This window comes from Pyxicephalus adspersus, chromosome 5, assembly GCF_032062135.1.
Source record: "Pyxicephalus adspersus chromosome 5, UCB_Pads_2.0, whole genome shotgun sequence".
NCBI lineage: Eukaryota > Metazoa > Chordata > Amphibia > Anura > Pyxicephalidae > Pyxicephalus > Pyxicephalus adspersus.
Window position 1 is genome coordinate 21,383,245 of NC_092862.1, and position 16,026 is coordinate 21,399,270.

The 16,026-nt window shown below is 39.6% G+C and overlaps 1 protein-coding gene across 3 annotated transcripts in view; it reads left to right on the top strand.

Annotated features, from left to right (window-relative positions):
- The window catches only part of RNF19A (ring finger protein 19A, RBR E3 ubiquitin protein ligase), a 73,427-nt gene that overhangs the window by 40,287 nt on the left and 17,114 nt on the right, over positions 1-16,026 (top strand). For 2 of the 3 annotated variants that reach the window (XM_072410833.1, XM_072410834.1), the window contains exons 2-3: positions 8,161-8,905; positions 14,687-14,895. In XM_072410833.1, the coding sequence (XP_072266934.1) occupies positions 8,322-8,905; positions 14,687-14,895 (793 nt within the window). In that variant the 5' untranslated portion in view covers positions 8,161-8,321. Of the gene's footprint in view, positions 1-1,712; positions 1,823-8,160; positions 8,906-14,686; positions 14,896-16,026 lie in introns of those variants that run through there. The other variant, XM_072410835.1, reaches the window with a different exon arrangement.

A 16,026-nucleotide genomic window follows, 5' to 3' on the forward strand; every position in this document is an offset into this window, starting at 1 on the left:
TACTGAAAGTTACATATGCCTATACAAACCCTTTTAGGGGTTTTTAAATATTTCCCATTTCACAATGGATGCAGCAGAGGTGCCAAAAAGCCCCGGGTGCTGCATTGAGCGTCCAAACCCACATGGAACTGCTGCTGCCTCTGAAATGATGATCAATGGTCCTATCCGGTCCAATATTAACATTTTTTTGCAAGCGTTTTTGAGTAATAAGAACCCTTGGAGGTCTGAACAAGCCGTACATTTTATATTCCATTCCTGACTTTTCCTGTGGCAGTGGTGCTAAGTTTTGTCATTTACGTGTCTTTTTCATCTGGCTATACCTCAATGTCTATTGATTGACTAATCCTGGGGTTTCACTAAAGCTAATGTATACTAACGCCTTCTTTGTCATGTGTTGCATTTTTTTTGTCCAAGGTTACGACAGGTTTTCTTTGAGGCTTTGTCGCACACAACTGAGAGAGGAAGCAGGTTCTTGGTAGTAATTTGTTGCTTTTTCCTGAGAACTGTGTTGTGAATCCTCTGTGACTCTGGGTGGTTTTTGCCAAGGCTGCAACTCCAGAATTCCACCCCAATATTAGCTTGTGTTTGTCTGAAAAATTCCAGTAAGAGCAGATGCTTATTTTTGTTTTAAAGGTCATACTCTCCGAAATTATTACATTTCATTTCTATTAGACTAATTGCTGTGTGTACTTGACCTCTTCTCTCCATAACAAGTTTTGTTTCCTGGAAATAATGACCAAGGTTTCAGAAAAAGCACAAATTCTTAATCTTAGTCCGCCTTCTTGCATGACCTAAAACCTGGGTCAGCCTGGATCATGTGGTCTCTGAATAGCAGGTAGCATGGTTGGTGTTTCATATGGGTTGCCAATTCTTTTCAATTTTATAGAATTGTTCTAGATGGATGTAATGGACAACTATGGCAGCCTCCTTTTGAACACACATGATTACATATACTCAGAAATAGGCTTGTCAGTCTGCTTCTGAGGTTTGTACCCGGTCACCCAGCCAAGTGAGATAAGAGGACACCACTTACAATTAAGGAATACAGCAGTGTCCTCTCTTCACCCTTGGCCGATTGCTTTGGCAATAAACGATCAGCAGCAGGATGGTAATGTCATACCTCTGCCCATGCTCCCCTAACAGCATGTTCCTTGGCCATACAGTCACATGTAGTGGTCCTGATTGGCTCCCAGTCCTGCCCCCTTTCTTAAAGAGGAATTAAACTGTTGATACTTGGCTGTTCCAGTCACAATTTTCTTCTCTACCTGCACAGGATACTTGGCCATCATGATTGGTGGTTCAATCATTCCCAGCATGCGCAGGTGGTGGTTCAATCATTCCCAGCATGCGCAGGGGAAGCCAGAATTGCCAGGTATCCTTGCAACCAAAGCCGACGCTGTGCATGCGCAGCTCCGCAGTTTGCTGGGTGAAAGCAAGATGGTTGATTAAAACAAATACCATAAATATACACCTTATATATTAACACAATGATTGATTACAGATTTCAGTTTGTTTTTTTTTCTGCTTGGGATGAATTCTTTTATATGTTTTTAGGGGGGGGGAAATCACACACAATTCTTTGTGTTGTTTTCTTTATTTTTCACCTGCTAAAAGTATATAATTCATTTCTGATTCTTGATAAGAACATTTATACACCGTGCTCAGTGTGTGTGGTACATTTGTCTGAATCATGCTAGCCAAAAGGAACTTATCACGCTGACAATCATTCATGTGAGCAGCGTTCAGGAAGCAGTGATGTATTTCACTGACACTCACATTAGAGAAAGCCCCATTTGGCTGAAGAGCGACATCTTTGTAGACGGTGAGTGTCCTGCGAGCTCTGTTTTTTCTCTATTTTGTGGGAGGGTTGGCTATGTCTGTACATGAAGCGTATATCAGGACAGGGATCGGCTGTAGCCAGACATGCATTCTTTGTTGTACAGTTTCTTTCTCTTTGACCCTTGCAGCTTATCCTGGCTTATGTCTGGAGCTGTACACAATTTGTTCCAGAAGCTTAGTCTGCTCCTAAATTTCAGTTCCAAGTATATATAAAAAACAAGTGTCTTTTATTTGCTCCCTCTTTTGTCTTATATAAAAAAAATGCTTATTAGAAGTTGCATGCACAGTTCATGTACTCCTCGTTCTTCTGTTTACAGAACAGTTAGTTTTAGGACATTGTTTCTCGACTCCTAACATAGGTGAACTCCTGCAGAAATCTCCAGATCCAGAGCTCACAGTGTGTGTGGTGGCCATTGGAAAGAATGTCACCCTTACAGATAACCAAAAAGGTCATTGGTATCAGGTAAACTGACCCGAGGGGCAAAAACTGCTTATTGCTCAAGGAACCCCCAGCAACCTCTGGAAGAACCCTGGCTGAGAATCACTGCTCTAGGATGTGGCGGTGGGGAGAATAAGAGGGATCCTGTAGTTCAGAAGACTTTTAAGCAGATCTGTCAAGCGGAGAGAGGAGAGAATGAGCGAATGAGCTCTCCTCCAATGTCTTGCATAGCGGTCAATCTTGCATTCGTTCATGGATTAGCCATTAGGTATCCATGAATGACGTTGAGTGGCCGCTGTTCTCTTCTAGCCTCTGCCAGGAGGGATCCATTAATGACGTCAGATAACCACTGTACATGTGTCAGATTGTCGTCCGAGATGAGCCCGACAATCATTTAACGTTTGTACATAGCTTTAGATCTTCATCCACTATTTTGTCTTAAAAATATAGACTGCAGTGTTAACTGGTTTTTGCTTTGACCACTTTCTGAACCCAATGCAGCTTTGACAGCACAGATTGAGGGTATAAGAGGGTGGTTCAGTTAGAAGAACATAACTGCACTGAATACATGTATATTGAATAGTAGATACACACACACATAATTAAAAGAAAGTAATTTTCCCCATCTTTGTGCTATCTTATTTTCAGAACATTTTTGCCCAGTCCTCTCAGAACAATTTGTTTCTCATGTTTTACAAGATAATAAACTTGAACTGGATTGAGGCCGTGACAAACATCTGCATAGGACATTTGTTAGCCAGGGGCCTTGTGTTCTAAAATAAAAGCCTGTGCATATTTTTGTACAGATTGCTTTGGATCATGTTTTTCTTTAATCACATTTTTAAAGGAAAGTTATAATACATGTCAGGTTTTTATTACTGTCATTTAAACCCATTGGGATGATTTGCCATTCCTGTCCCTAGAAAATCTGGAGCAGTAGTAGTATTCATCAGTGAAAAGCTGGAAAAGTGTTAACATTCTTTGTAAATAGCGAATGATTTAGGCCATTTGTTGGTTCACCGATCACCAGATTGAATATAGTATTTATCTTTACAATGTGTATATTTGTAGGTTCCCTTTCCTTTCATGGCCTGCTGTGTGTAATTTTATACAGCTATCAAGCAGATCAATACATGTCCCTAATATACATTGCTAGATCCCACATACACAAGCGAGGCTCTCGGGGAGGTGGTTTTGTTCCCTGCTCAGGGTGGTGTAATAATAAGATTGAAATCCACTTGCAGACAGCTGTCAGTGGGTGTACAGTGCTCAGCACACATTACTGTGATATAAGGCGGCAGTGGAAGGATAAAGAAATAATGGCCCCAGCTGTTCTGCAGGCTCAGTTTTTGCCTCCCACATGAATGCTGACTCGTTTATAAGGGGCAGTCTTCCAGGTGATTGCACACTGAGATATATATCTACCTTTTCCTCACCGGGCTGGTAGATCTGGTCAGCGTTAAAATTGGTGCAGTACTGACTTATACTGGCGCGTCATGCAAAAACCTGGAAGCCCTTTCTAATTTCAATGAAGCTTACTCATATACAATTTCCAAACAGCATTATATGAAGTCAGAGGGCCCAGTCACTCCATTCTTAAATTATGTAACCGTATTTATATACCGCCGACATATTACGCAGCACTGTACAAAGTCCATAGTCATGTCACTAGCTGTCCTTCGAAGGGGCTCACAATCTAATGTCCCTACCATAGTCATTTGTCATTACAACAGTAAGTTTTGGGGGAACCTAACGGCATGTTTTTGGAATGTGGGAGGAAACCCACGCAAACACAGGAGAACCTGAAAAACTCCATGCAGATAGTGTCCTAGCCGAGATTCGAACCTGGGACCTAGCACTTCAAAGGTAATAGTACTAACCTCTGAGCCACCATACCATTCTTTGAAACATGCTACTTTAAGCCTGACCATTCATTTAAAATTGGGTTGACAATTCATTGTCCTTAACTCATATAATTAAGAGTTAAATATATAATAGCAAAGTTGGAAAATAATTTTACATAGTTGTAAATAGCATGAAGTAGTTCTTACTCTCCCTTATCCATCATTCTAAAGGTTTATCAGTGGTTTATATTGTCATCTTGTATTCTGTGTATTATTTTAAAGATGCACTTTCGGTCAGTTTTGCTTGGACACTGGAGGCTTCTGCACTTGTGTAAAATGAGCTAATGTTTGTTTTACTTTTTTTTTTTTGTGGTTATCCATGCAAGTTGTTTTCAAACTTCTCCGAACAATAACTGAAAGTACAAAAGTTCAAAGTCCTCTGTTACTGCAATATATCTCGCTTCCAGTAAAACACGGCAAAAAAATTCTCTAAAAGAGGAACAGCTGTGTGTTGCCAGCCAAAATCTGTATGTTAAAATAGATGAAGTTGCACCGAGTCTGGTTTTTAAAAGAAGCAATATCATGATAAAGTCCGTATGAGGAGAATACAAGATTAGACTTCTGTATAATTAATTTTCTGTATTTGGAAATGTCTGTTATATTTTTATTTTCCATATGTACAGCTTATATGACGGGATGGGATAAACTATGACAAGGTCAGGTGTACTGGAGCAGCAACCCCCTACCCTCCAACATAGTAGTTGAAGTTTGTCATGACCCCTGTCACTTTTGCTAGACAGTTTTGCCCCAGGAATTTAAATGACAAGGACAAGGCTAGTCCCTCAGAGAGGTCTAGGCCCTGTTGACATCTGTGGTCCGGGGGTCCAAGTTGCTCCACTGGGTGGATTCAAAGACTGAAGCAGCTACATGCAGCTGTCACAGGGTGCCTGCATTTTAGCATTGCCTTATGCACTTTCTGATTAAGTCAGGGTTATACAGGCATAGCCCACAGAACAGTACGTGGAAAGGAACACTAAAACGAAGCAGATAAATCTAGATCTTGTTAATAAGCTCATGTTCTCAACATGGATAGTTCGTGGAATCAGTCTGACATTTTGTTAGCAGAGCATTTACTTCTAAATATATATTATGTTTATGGCTTGCATACATAATTTTTCTGGTGACCAGTAAAAGGCTTAGCTTGTCCACCATGCATCCAGAACCCAGCCAGGCGTGTATGACGTGTCCTGGAATTTACAGGGAAATATCAGGGAAGTGAAAAGTTCCCTGTATTTGCATAATCTGGGTATCGGAGGACATTCTCAATGTGGTATTCTTGGCACAGCAACCATAGAAAGGTGAGCTATGTGGTGTATACAAATGAATTTGCAATTTATGTGGAGCTGCTGAATTCGGAGGCTAGACGGCTAATACAACCACAAGCCTATATAGAGAGGCTACTCAATGTCAATTCTGCAAAGACCAGACAAACCCTCAACAAGGAGCAAGTAAAAAGGTGTGAGAGCCCATGAGTTTAGTTTGTTTTTGTATTTTATTGTTCTTTTGTACCTGTAGATTACTCATTCTAGAATTGGGGGATTACAAATTAGATTATGGCGTGGAAAGTTTCTCTTTACCTTGAAGGATGGTAAAAGTACATTATAGCTCTTTGTTTTAGGCAGTTCAGATTTTTATTCCATTAAAAAATATGTAATCATAGCCGTTTTGGTAAAGAGTTGGACAAGCCTGGTTTAGATTGGTCCATGTTGTATTGTGATATCTGGAGGACGCACATTTTTCTGGTGGTACAGCAGTCAACTCTAAGACACTAATATGCCGTTAAATGAAAGTAGGATGTGGTTAGGCTCAAACAACAACTGTTTAGAAATAACAGACTACCAGTAGAGATTATATAGAATATGCAAGATGTTTATGCAAACAAACAGATGTGTGCTTACTGTAAACTGTGCATTTTTTTATTTCTCTAAAATAACGATTTTTTCTTAAATATACAACTCAAATTATGCTTGCTCATTATTTACCTTCTGGAAAGCCTATTTAATCAACCCTGGGATATGGAACATCCATGGCAAGTTTGGGTCCTCTCATCCAACACCAGGAGCTGACCCTACAATTGCTGATTGGACGCAGATTCATAAATTGGGCAAATCCTTCCCAGAAGAGTTGAGGTTGTTGCAGCCACAAAGGGGCCGAACACCATGGTTCATTAAACACATATATATGAGTCTGGGGGGGATATTTAGTTCTAAACCATGGGTGTTCTCAAACGTCTAGCCATGTAATGTTCTGTATAATTGCTTGCAGTGAAATTGAGATGTGTGCAATCTGGCACCATTCACATTACATCTGTTGGCCCAACACAATGATGAGCTGAAATCCATTGTTTTCCACAAGCTCCATTAACAACACGCCGGGTTAATTTACTCAGCAAGAATGAACCATGTTTCATATTAGCATAGTGCACAGGATCATGTCATAACTTGCTGCAGAACATGTTAAGGAATAAACTATTTTAGCCTCTGTTTGGGTAAAAAAATCAATCAACTCATGTATGTTTTAACATGTTCTGAATTAAACTCATATCCAGCCCTAGTGTAGATTTCTGCTTCCAGCAAGATCTTCTGAGAAACCATCCATCTATATTTAAAAAATAAAGTCCGGTGTTATAGGTGCTTTGCTATCTGTATTTGTCCAGCTGCCCTGAACAAGGAAGACAGGTACTCTGATAATGGAATATGTGACATTGACTGACAGCTGATGGTTCTGTGGAATGACTGAGCAGGGTGTGTTGGTTTCCCTTGAGTGAAAAATATTTGGTATATTTTTCTGTGAATCTATTTAATGTGGGGATTTTTAAGGTGTTTCCTTGTTTATTTGTTTAACTTGAAGAAAAAATTTGTTTTTCAAATTTCCATCCATAACTTTACACTCATTTCCCTCCTGTTACTGCAAGTGGCACCTACGTGTCTCTGTTAGGTTTCCTGTGCATATTACACAAGCTAGTTTCACTCTCTGATCAAACACTGACTTGCTGAACACTTTTACTTCATACAGATAACCTCACTTTTTCCACTCTTGTCAGACTTTCGTGAGAATGGTTAGGGTTGGAAATCATCAGGTGTGTATAAAATATCCCAGTTTAGGTCATTTGAGCCTGTGTACCAGTGGTGCTGTTGTCCTAAAAAATTCTTATACTTAGGCTACATACACATGTCAGGTGAGTCTCGTCCAGTACTCTCGGACCAGAGTCTGACAAGTGTACAGCGGCCCATTCGTGAAATTGCAGTTGCAGATATGATACGATTAACCATTTATTTTGTACTGATTTTCACACTTGTGCTTTTAACTCCAAAAAAGGGGGCACTTCAAAGCTCCCTAAATATGGTGGTTAAAAATTTGACAAAATTACAGTTCCATGGAATTATTGGTATGCGTTCCATGTTTGTACCTAATCTCTACAACCATATCTGCTTTTCAGCATTTGCTTCATCAGTTTATAGATACAGAGATTTGCCTAAAGACAAACACATAAGTTGTTTTAAGCATTGTCTCCAACAATGCCAGGTAATTAATATTATAAAGCACCAACATAATACTCAACACTTTACTATATATGTGGGTGGACACCAGAGTGCCCAGAGGAAACCCACATAAACACGGGGAGGACATACAAACTTTGTGCAGATAGTGTCTTGGTGAGATTTAAACCTGGGACGTTCATGAAACTATATACTTGAATAATGGTACAAAAGCACAATCATTTAATAAATAACCTGAACTGCTTCTATAGAAATGGTTTCCCTGCGTGAGATTAAAAAAAAAAAAATCCTTTGGATTCTTGTGACATAACGTAGGTAGAGACAAGGAAGTGTAATGTCGAAATTTCTCACCTTTAGACTTTTACCTGCTTATCCATTGTCAGTTTTCACTTCTGTTTTGTTTTATTTTTTTGTGTTAAAGAAAATTTCTTTTTTTAGGTGTACATTTCTAATTTTTTTTTTTGTCTTGCCTTTGCAGAAAAACTTGCACTGGACCCCTTCACCAGCTCACTTCATCCAACAGAAACCAGGAAATAGAATAAAGTAGATAAAGGTGTGCCCGGGGCTGCTGGTACAGCTTGGAACTATGATTTGTGCTTTGCACACACGTTAAAAGAATAATTTTGCGTCTTGGTAGAAATGAGTTTGCATCGGCAAATGGGTTCGGATCGGGACCTGCAGTCATCAACGTCCTCAGTTAGCCTTCCTCCTGTTAAAAAGGCACCAAAGAAGAGGAGAATGCCTTGGGGTTCCATCTTCCGCAAGAAAAAAGACCCTAAACGCAAGTCAAGGGATTCAACTGGCGGGGTTGATGGGATTGCAAGTATTGAAAGTATTCACTCAGAGATGTGCACTGATAAAAATTCCATGTTCTCCGCTTCAGTGAACTCATCGGACAATGGCACTGCCTGTGCTAGTAAACAGAGTGGTGACTACATGGAGTGCCCCCTGTGCCTTTTACGGCACTCTAAGGACCGTTTTCCAGAAATCATGACCTGTCATCACAGGTCATGTGCGGACTGCTTGCGCCAGTACTTAAGGATAGAAATCTCAGAGAGCAGGGTCAATATCAGCTGTCCGGAATGCTCTGAACGCTTTAACCCTTATGATATTCGATTAATACTAAATGATGACATATTGATGGAAAAATACGAGGAGTTCATGCTCAGGAGATGGCTTGTTGCTGATCCGGACTGTAGATGGTGTCCAGCCCCGGACTGCGGGTAAGATAACGGTTTCTACAAATGTACAAATGTATTGCTTGTATCTACTTACCTGCTTCTCATCTTTGTTACAGGCTTTTTATATATGAAATTAACAAGCGTGTAGTTGATGTGTTTCGGAATATATTGTAAATATAAGATAGAAGGGGTCCCCAGGTCATAATAGGAGAAAAAAATCTAGCTCTGAGCAGGAAAGTAGGGTGTATTCTGTTTATTTATCTCATGGCTTTATGTACAAAAAATGTTTACAACGTAGGCATTGTGTTCAGTGAATCTCATTGGAACAATGCAGGTCAATCTTCCTGACATGCTGGCAACATGGTCTTATCATAGCACACTGAAACCTATTCATTGGTGAGAACAGTTCGTGTTGAAATCTATCCATAAATCATGATGGCTACTACCTATATCCTAATTCCTTTTATGTGATTTGACACTAACAAAATGAAACGGGTGTCATAACCCTCTAAGCAGTCACGTCTGAAAAGATTTCAGACATCTACATTCATCCAGCCTGACTGCATGTTGCTTACATCAATAACGTTCGCTCCCCCTCTTCCTGCAGCTCTGACAGTGCTGGGCCAAGTGTACCTGGAAAACAAGGGTACTTTAGGAGTTTACCCCAAATGACTATTTTCAACACTTCCCTTCTGATACTAACTGTCAAAGAGGAAGTAAACCCAAAAACGGGGGATCAGTCCGGAGGTTTCTTCCACCGGGTCCCACGTCTTCCCCCGTCTTCGTGTCGGCGCACTAGGCGCTGCCATCTTCTTTCTGTTCTTCTGAGTTCTTTTTACTACATCACCTGACGCAGATGCAAGATCGGATGAGGTAGATTGGGAAAAAAAAAAAAATTGCTGGGTGCTGCACCTTTTTTTTTCCTTTAAAAAAAAAAAAAAGGGTGTTGCGCTTAAAAAAACAAAAAAAAAAAACAAGGAAACAGAGGTCTACCCTTTCATGTAAAGTAAAAAATTCTGAGTTTAGGTACGCTTTAAGTAAGAATTTTAGCTAAATAGATGGAGATCAATGTTCTCCTCAACTTAAGCAACCACGATATGGTTTAGGAAGAAAAAGTTGAAGCACGTATGACAAGACTTGGATATTTAAAGTGGCACTAAAGTCCTACTTTAATAATTTGGCTTCAGGCAGGTTCTTATTGTTAAAAGGGGACAGGTGATGTCCCTTTTGCATTATGAATTCTTACCTGGCTAATCGCTTCCCATATGTCAAAATTCACTGAACTGTACATGCACAGCTCAGAGTTTGTTGCTTAATGATAACCTAGCAATCCCGGCTTCCTTTTGAGGGTTCCTGGGACTGAATGAACTCTATTCAAGATGGGTGAAGATCGGGATGTGTAAGAAAAGAAGGAAGAAAATTTGTGGTGTCTGCGATAAAACTGCTTAGTTCCTCAAAAGATTAGAGGATATACTACCCTGCCTCTGGATCCCATATGTGGGTGCCAACCCCAATCTAATGTTTTGAGGAGAATAGAAAAGAAAAACTCAGCTATAATAAATAAAAGTAATGGATACAAATTACATAATTCTGTGTACCATTAACGATGAGGTTGCAAGGCGAAACGCGTCGGGTTACGAGATGTTCTGTGTCTATGTACCTATACAGACAGACAGACATTGGCAAGCTTGTTATTTAAATATAAAAATATCTTGTTCTTATTTAATGTGGTCATGAGAATATGCAAGGCATATAAGACATATGACCTTCAATTTAACTTTACATTTCTCTAGCCAATTGTAAATTCTGACTGGTGCTGTAGTTTATCGGCTGCCGAGAACTATACATATAATCTTTTGAAAGCGCTGTTCCCTAATCAGTTCCAGAATAAATCCTCCTCTCTGCAGGAAATGTATAGGGTTCCATGAGCTAAATCATGTCTCTGCACCTTACAATCGTTGCTGTATCTACACCAAAAACCTTTTTTTTTTTTAGTTATTTTTATTTTTATTTTTGGTGAGTAGTGAGGATTTAGATCCTTGTCATGCATTTATTGCTCTATATTCCTTTCAGTGGGGAGATTCACTTCTTTGGGGTCTATTTGTAAGGCAGTGAATGTGATATTCATTGAAACATTTACCTGGTGGAGAATCAATTACTACCATTAAAAAAAACACATGGACCTGTAAAATTTTACACCATGGAAAGTTTGTTTCACTGCCTTTAAAATAGACCTATTTGTGCCCTTAAGACAATAAGACTAAATGTTGTAAACCAAAATTTGGATTTATCACCAGAACTGTAGTACTATTTCAGTGTGAGATTTCCTCTCCCTTCCTTTTCTTCCTACAGGTTAGGAGGGAACAGGAAGTAAAAAGAAAAGCCTAGATCCAAGAAGAAATGAAACCTAAACTTGGAGTGGGGCTCCTCTCACACTGCAAGAGTCAAATGCTTGTTTTTGGCTAAGGGTGAGGGGAAACTGTTGTGTAAATGGCTTTAACCCCCCTAGCGGTCTCATTCTGTCCAAATTTCCATGCAAAAAGCGTTACAATTTTTTGCATGGAAATTTATTTCACCTTATAGATTTATAATTCTTAGGAGTAACTCACCGAAATATGTCCAATAGTTAATAAATGTAATAATAAACTTTAAAAAAAAAACCCCACAAAAATCTCTTAAAAATAATGAAAGAATAGTTAAACTATTCTGTAACTGTACAGTAGCATATATAATATATATATATATATATATTATATTATATGAATATTTCTCTGTATTGGACTCAATACAGGCATTTTGTATTGAATCCAATACAAAAAGATTAAAGTTTCCCGCTGCTAATTCCCGGCTGCACCGACGTATGCACCGGCGTCACCAGGAAACCCCGTAGGATGTCTCCGCACTTTGCGGCTGGAGATCGGAGCAGCAAGACGTGTCCCCAGGACCTGCGGGGCCAGCAGGACGAAGGGGGCGGCGTCGGAGTAAGGTAAGTGGGCTTTTTTTTTAAAGCTTAAAGCTACCCTGAGTGTGGTTTGGGAATACCGCTTTTTGCACTAAAAATCCACCCCGACTCACACTCGGTAATACCGCTCAGGAGGTTAACCTATCCCCTTGGATCCTTTCCTGCAACATATTCTCTTCTTTGCTGTGGTCTCACTCATTCTCTGCAATGTAGGACCAGTATCCTGGCTGTCAAGGACCTGCCCACAGCCTGCCTGGCGTGTTGTAAAGAAGAGATCAAAGGATGAGGGAGCATTTAATCCTTGTAGTGTGTTCCTATTCCTGGAGTTTGGTATAAAAAGTAAAAAAGCATAGGAGTATTAATATTATTATTAACTATGAACAATTCCTTGATCAAATAAAAAACAAAGTCTGGCTTTAGATTTACTTTTAATAGATTTTAATTTCCATATCTAATCTGCTCTGACATAAGATACTGTAGAAAAGTTTGTTTCGTCCCGAGATTTTCTTTTAATAGCTCTCCTGTGATGTGCCCAAGCTCGCAGCATGAAATACTTTAAATGCAGCAGGAAGTACTGATCGTTTTAAAAGTAAACCAGTTACCGTCTTGTTTTGCCAACGGCAAGATTATGCAAACAAGCAACAACATGAAGTTTAAAAATAAAAGCTTTCAGATACAAAACAAATGCAAATCACATTAGGAAAATTTTTTTTTTTTCTAAATTTAGTTTTTTGTAGAAGATAAGTGAATGTAAAAATCAATATCTGCCCTGCAGCAAAAGATTGAATGAAATCCAGTGCATGTGATCAGTAAAAATGCAGATTGTAACTAACCTGGATGGTCACCAAAGTGTTTGCTTTTTAGTCCAAATCCCATAAAGCCCTGCTGGGCACTGGTCATGTGACGTAGACAAAACTTGGCCAGCACATAATTCTTGTTTGATGTATCTAGTGTGCTTAGAATTGGCCCTAGGCAGGGGAGATCTGCATTGCAGGTACAGAGGTTTTTCCTTTCACACTACATAGATCAGCTGGTAATGCACATTGACTTTACAAAATAATGTGCACTTTATAGGGAAAAATTAATAAAGCACTACACATGTGTATATTCAAGGAAACAACCAAGTATACAGATCAAATACATATTTGAAAGGTACAAAAAAATGACATTACTGTCTATTAAGTTCCTAATAGTTACATAGCTTTGCCACACAGAAAAGCCCTGTTTGGCAAGGTTGGGAGACCTGGGGCTTACCTCTGCTGCAGCTTAGTAACATTTCCAGGTCTTGTCCTACCCCACGCTATGACTGGGCAGTGAACATAGATGCAGCATACTGATGTGAGTATTCTGCTCTCCTCGTATTCTCATGCTTCTTGCACATAAGCACAACTGATTCGGTCTTTGTATTGCTTCTCCCTTCTCCAGTCTGTTCTCTTGTAAATGGATCTGCAAGTGGCATTGTGATACTTGCACTGCTTACATTACAAAAAGTATGAAAAATGACAGAGCTGCCTTAATTATGAGATTTCTCATTCTTGTCCCAGAAACAAGGAATTGGAGGAAGCAGGAAAACGAGCAGCAAAATAAGTCTGAGATTTATGTTCCTGTGGCTCTGTCCTGGTGACCCCCATTCCCTTAATTTATTGTCTTGGTGTTGTAGGTATAAAACCAAAATCTCCCCAGAGGGGTTAAAGATGAAAATAAATAAAAAAACTGATGGAATTCTGGATCCCTCCACAGTACAGATCTATACTGAATTTTGCTTTTAGGTTTTCCATTAGTGGTCATTAACAATCCAGGAATAGTCCCTATCTCATATCAGTCATGAGAGATCATACCTGCTGGTAAATCTCTATATCTCTGGCCATGCTGGGTTTAGTTTGTAGTGTAAACACATTAGTGTAAGTGATCTCTTTACATACGATTAATAAACAGTTTATCCCCTTTCCTGGCAGACTTCATGTTCTACATGGCGCAGACTCACAGATAACTCCCCATAACAAAGATTTAGTTCTTATAGATAATACGGTCAGGTAATCAAAAATAATTCCTTTTAACACTGTGCAATGGAATATTAAAGGTGCTGCAACAACTCCTTGGAGACTTTCATCCAGACATATCCTCCTGGTATAATCTATACTCCAAGGTCTGAAATGTTGTGAAGTGGACGTTTCCATTCATCTCTGCCATCAAGTGTAAGAGAATCCATTGTACTCCGACTTCTATCCTTACTATGGAGATATGCCCTGCAGAAGTGCAGCTTGCCGGTTGCTATTCCGTGTCCTATACAGTCTGTAGAGAGCAGCATACAAATACCAGGAACGTGCCAGGTTTATAGTAGTCACAGCATCTGGCACAACAGTCATTCCACTCTTGGGTGCCCTAAATCATGCATTTTCCCATTCTGATTTTTCTGATTTTGACACCTTTTTGACCATGCCATGTGGTAAGAAATTGTAAGTGGGTGGCAGCCGCTGTTACCCAACTTTTCATTAACCACCCAAAAATAGCCAAATGGTCACTGAAAAATGCCGGGTGGTGCTTCCGGCTAAAAGGGACTGGGGAGAACACTGAAGCTTATAGCAAATCCGTGCCCTGTGTTGGCCAGCTGTAGCCTTGAGTCAGTGGGCTTGCTCTTGCATTTAAGAGTTTGAGACACTTCTGACATCAAAATTTATTAGCGGGTGCAGTTGACCCCTTTCTAAGTTGCATCAACCTGGTTCAAGCAACATTTGCATTCCCATTTGACTTGTTTTCAAGAGCAATGGTTTAGACTCCAACAAAACGTCAGTGTATACAGTTGTAATGGAGGCTCATGTAGATGTGTTTACTGATTTTTGACCTTTCTGTTTTTCCTCCAGGTATGCCGTAATCGCTTTTGGCTGTGCCAGCTGCCCAAAGTTAACGTGTGGTCGTGATGGCTGTGGAACGGAGTTCTGCTACCATTGCAAACAGATCTGGCACCCGAACCAGACATGCGATGCCGCACGGCAAGAACGAGCTCAAAGCTTACGCCTGAGGACAATCCGCTCGTCATCTATCAGTTACAGCCAGGAGTCAGGAGCTGCAGGTATCTCCTCCATAAGTTTTCATCATAAACCAGTGATTTTATTGGAAGATGGCAGAAGTCACATCTAGGATGTGAACAGTTCTCTATGCAGGATTATTTCATACAATAGCTTACTTTGTCAGTCTTTTTCACTTTCCAGTGAATGTAAACTGTTTCTGATAATCAGCTCTGTGGCAGGCAGTGTAAAGTTATCTCTTTATTGCACATCATTTTGGCAGGGAGCCCAGAATGCCAGCACAGTCTTCCTTCTGTAAGATATTTGTGATTTGATGGTACTTAGACACTCTTGTGGGTTGCAGAAGCTCATGTGAAGCACCCTGCATATTACTTATGTGTTACTGTCAGTTGGATGAACATAAATTACAGTCCATTTTTCATAATTCAAAAATGAATTTTTGGCTCAAAAAATGCAAGACAAAGCAACCCAATAAAGTGCACAGCTGAGACGTAAATCTGTCCAAAATTACAAGAGTAACACTAGTTAATTATGAACATTTTCATGCATTTTTACATCTTTTCTTGCCTAGTATGTGTGCAGGGGGGAAACAATTTTGTATATATCTATCATACACACTACATGGCCATATAAAGTCACCTGTTCATTTTACTTTTGCCATGGTGTTGTTTCAGTAATCTTATTCAATGTCACATTTATTTCCATCTAGAGTTGCAATAATTTTTCACTCAGATCTTGTATTAATGATTGCATATACAGACTTCTATGTAAAGTTTTCTCCAGCACACCCCAAAGATTTTCCATGGGCTTAGGCTCTGTACTCTGTAGTGGCCATTCCAAGTGTGAAATTATGTATTGCATTTCCTGAACCACTGTTTTACAATTGTAGCCCTATTCCTGGTATTGTCATCTTAGAATATGCCTGTGCCATAAACAAAAATCAATTTATGAGGTAACCTGATCACTCAGTATATTTAGGTAGCCAGTTGATCCCATTTTTTGGGGGATATAACATTGCTAAACCTAAAACTGACCAACTGAAGTTACTCCAGATCTTAACTGCCCCTCAAAGGCCTAGGAACTTTTTTGGCAAGGCAGGGTATGCTTGCGTTTATGGTATATGCCAGATTAAGGATCACACAGGTTTTGAAGTTTTTAGTAAGCCTTACTTGCTT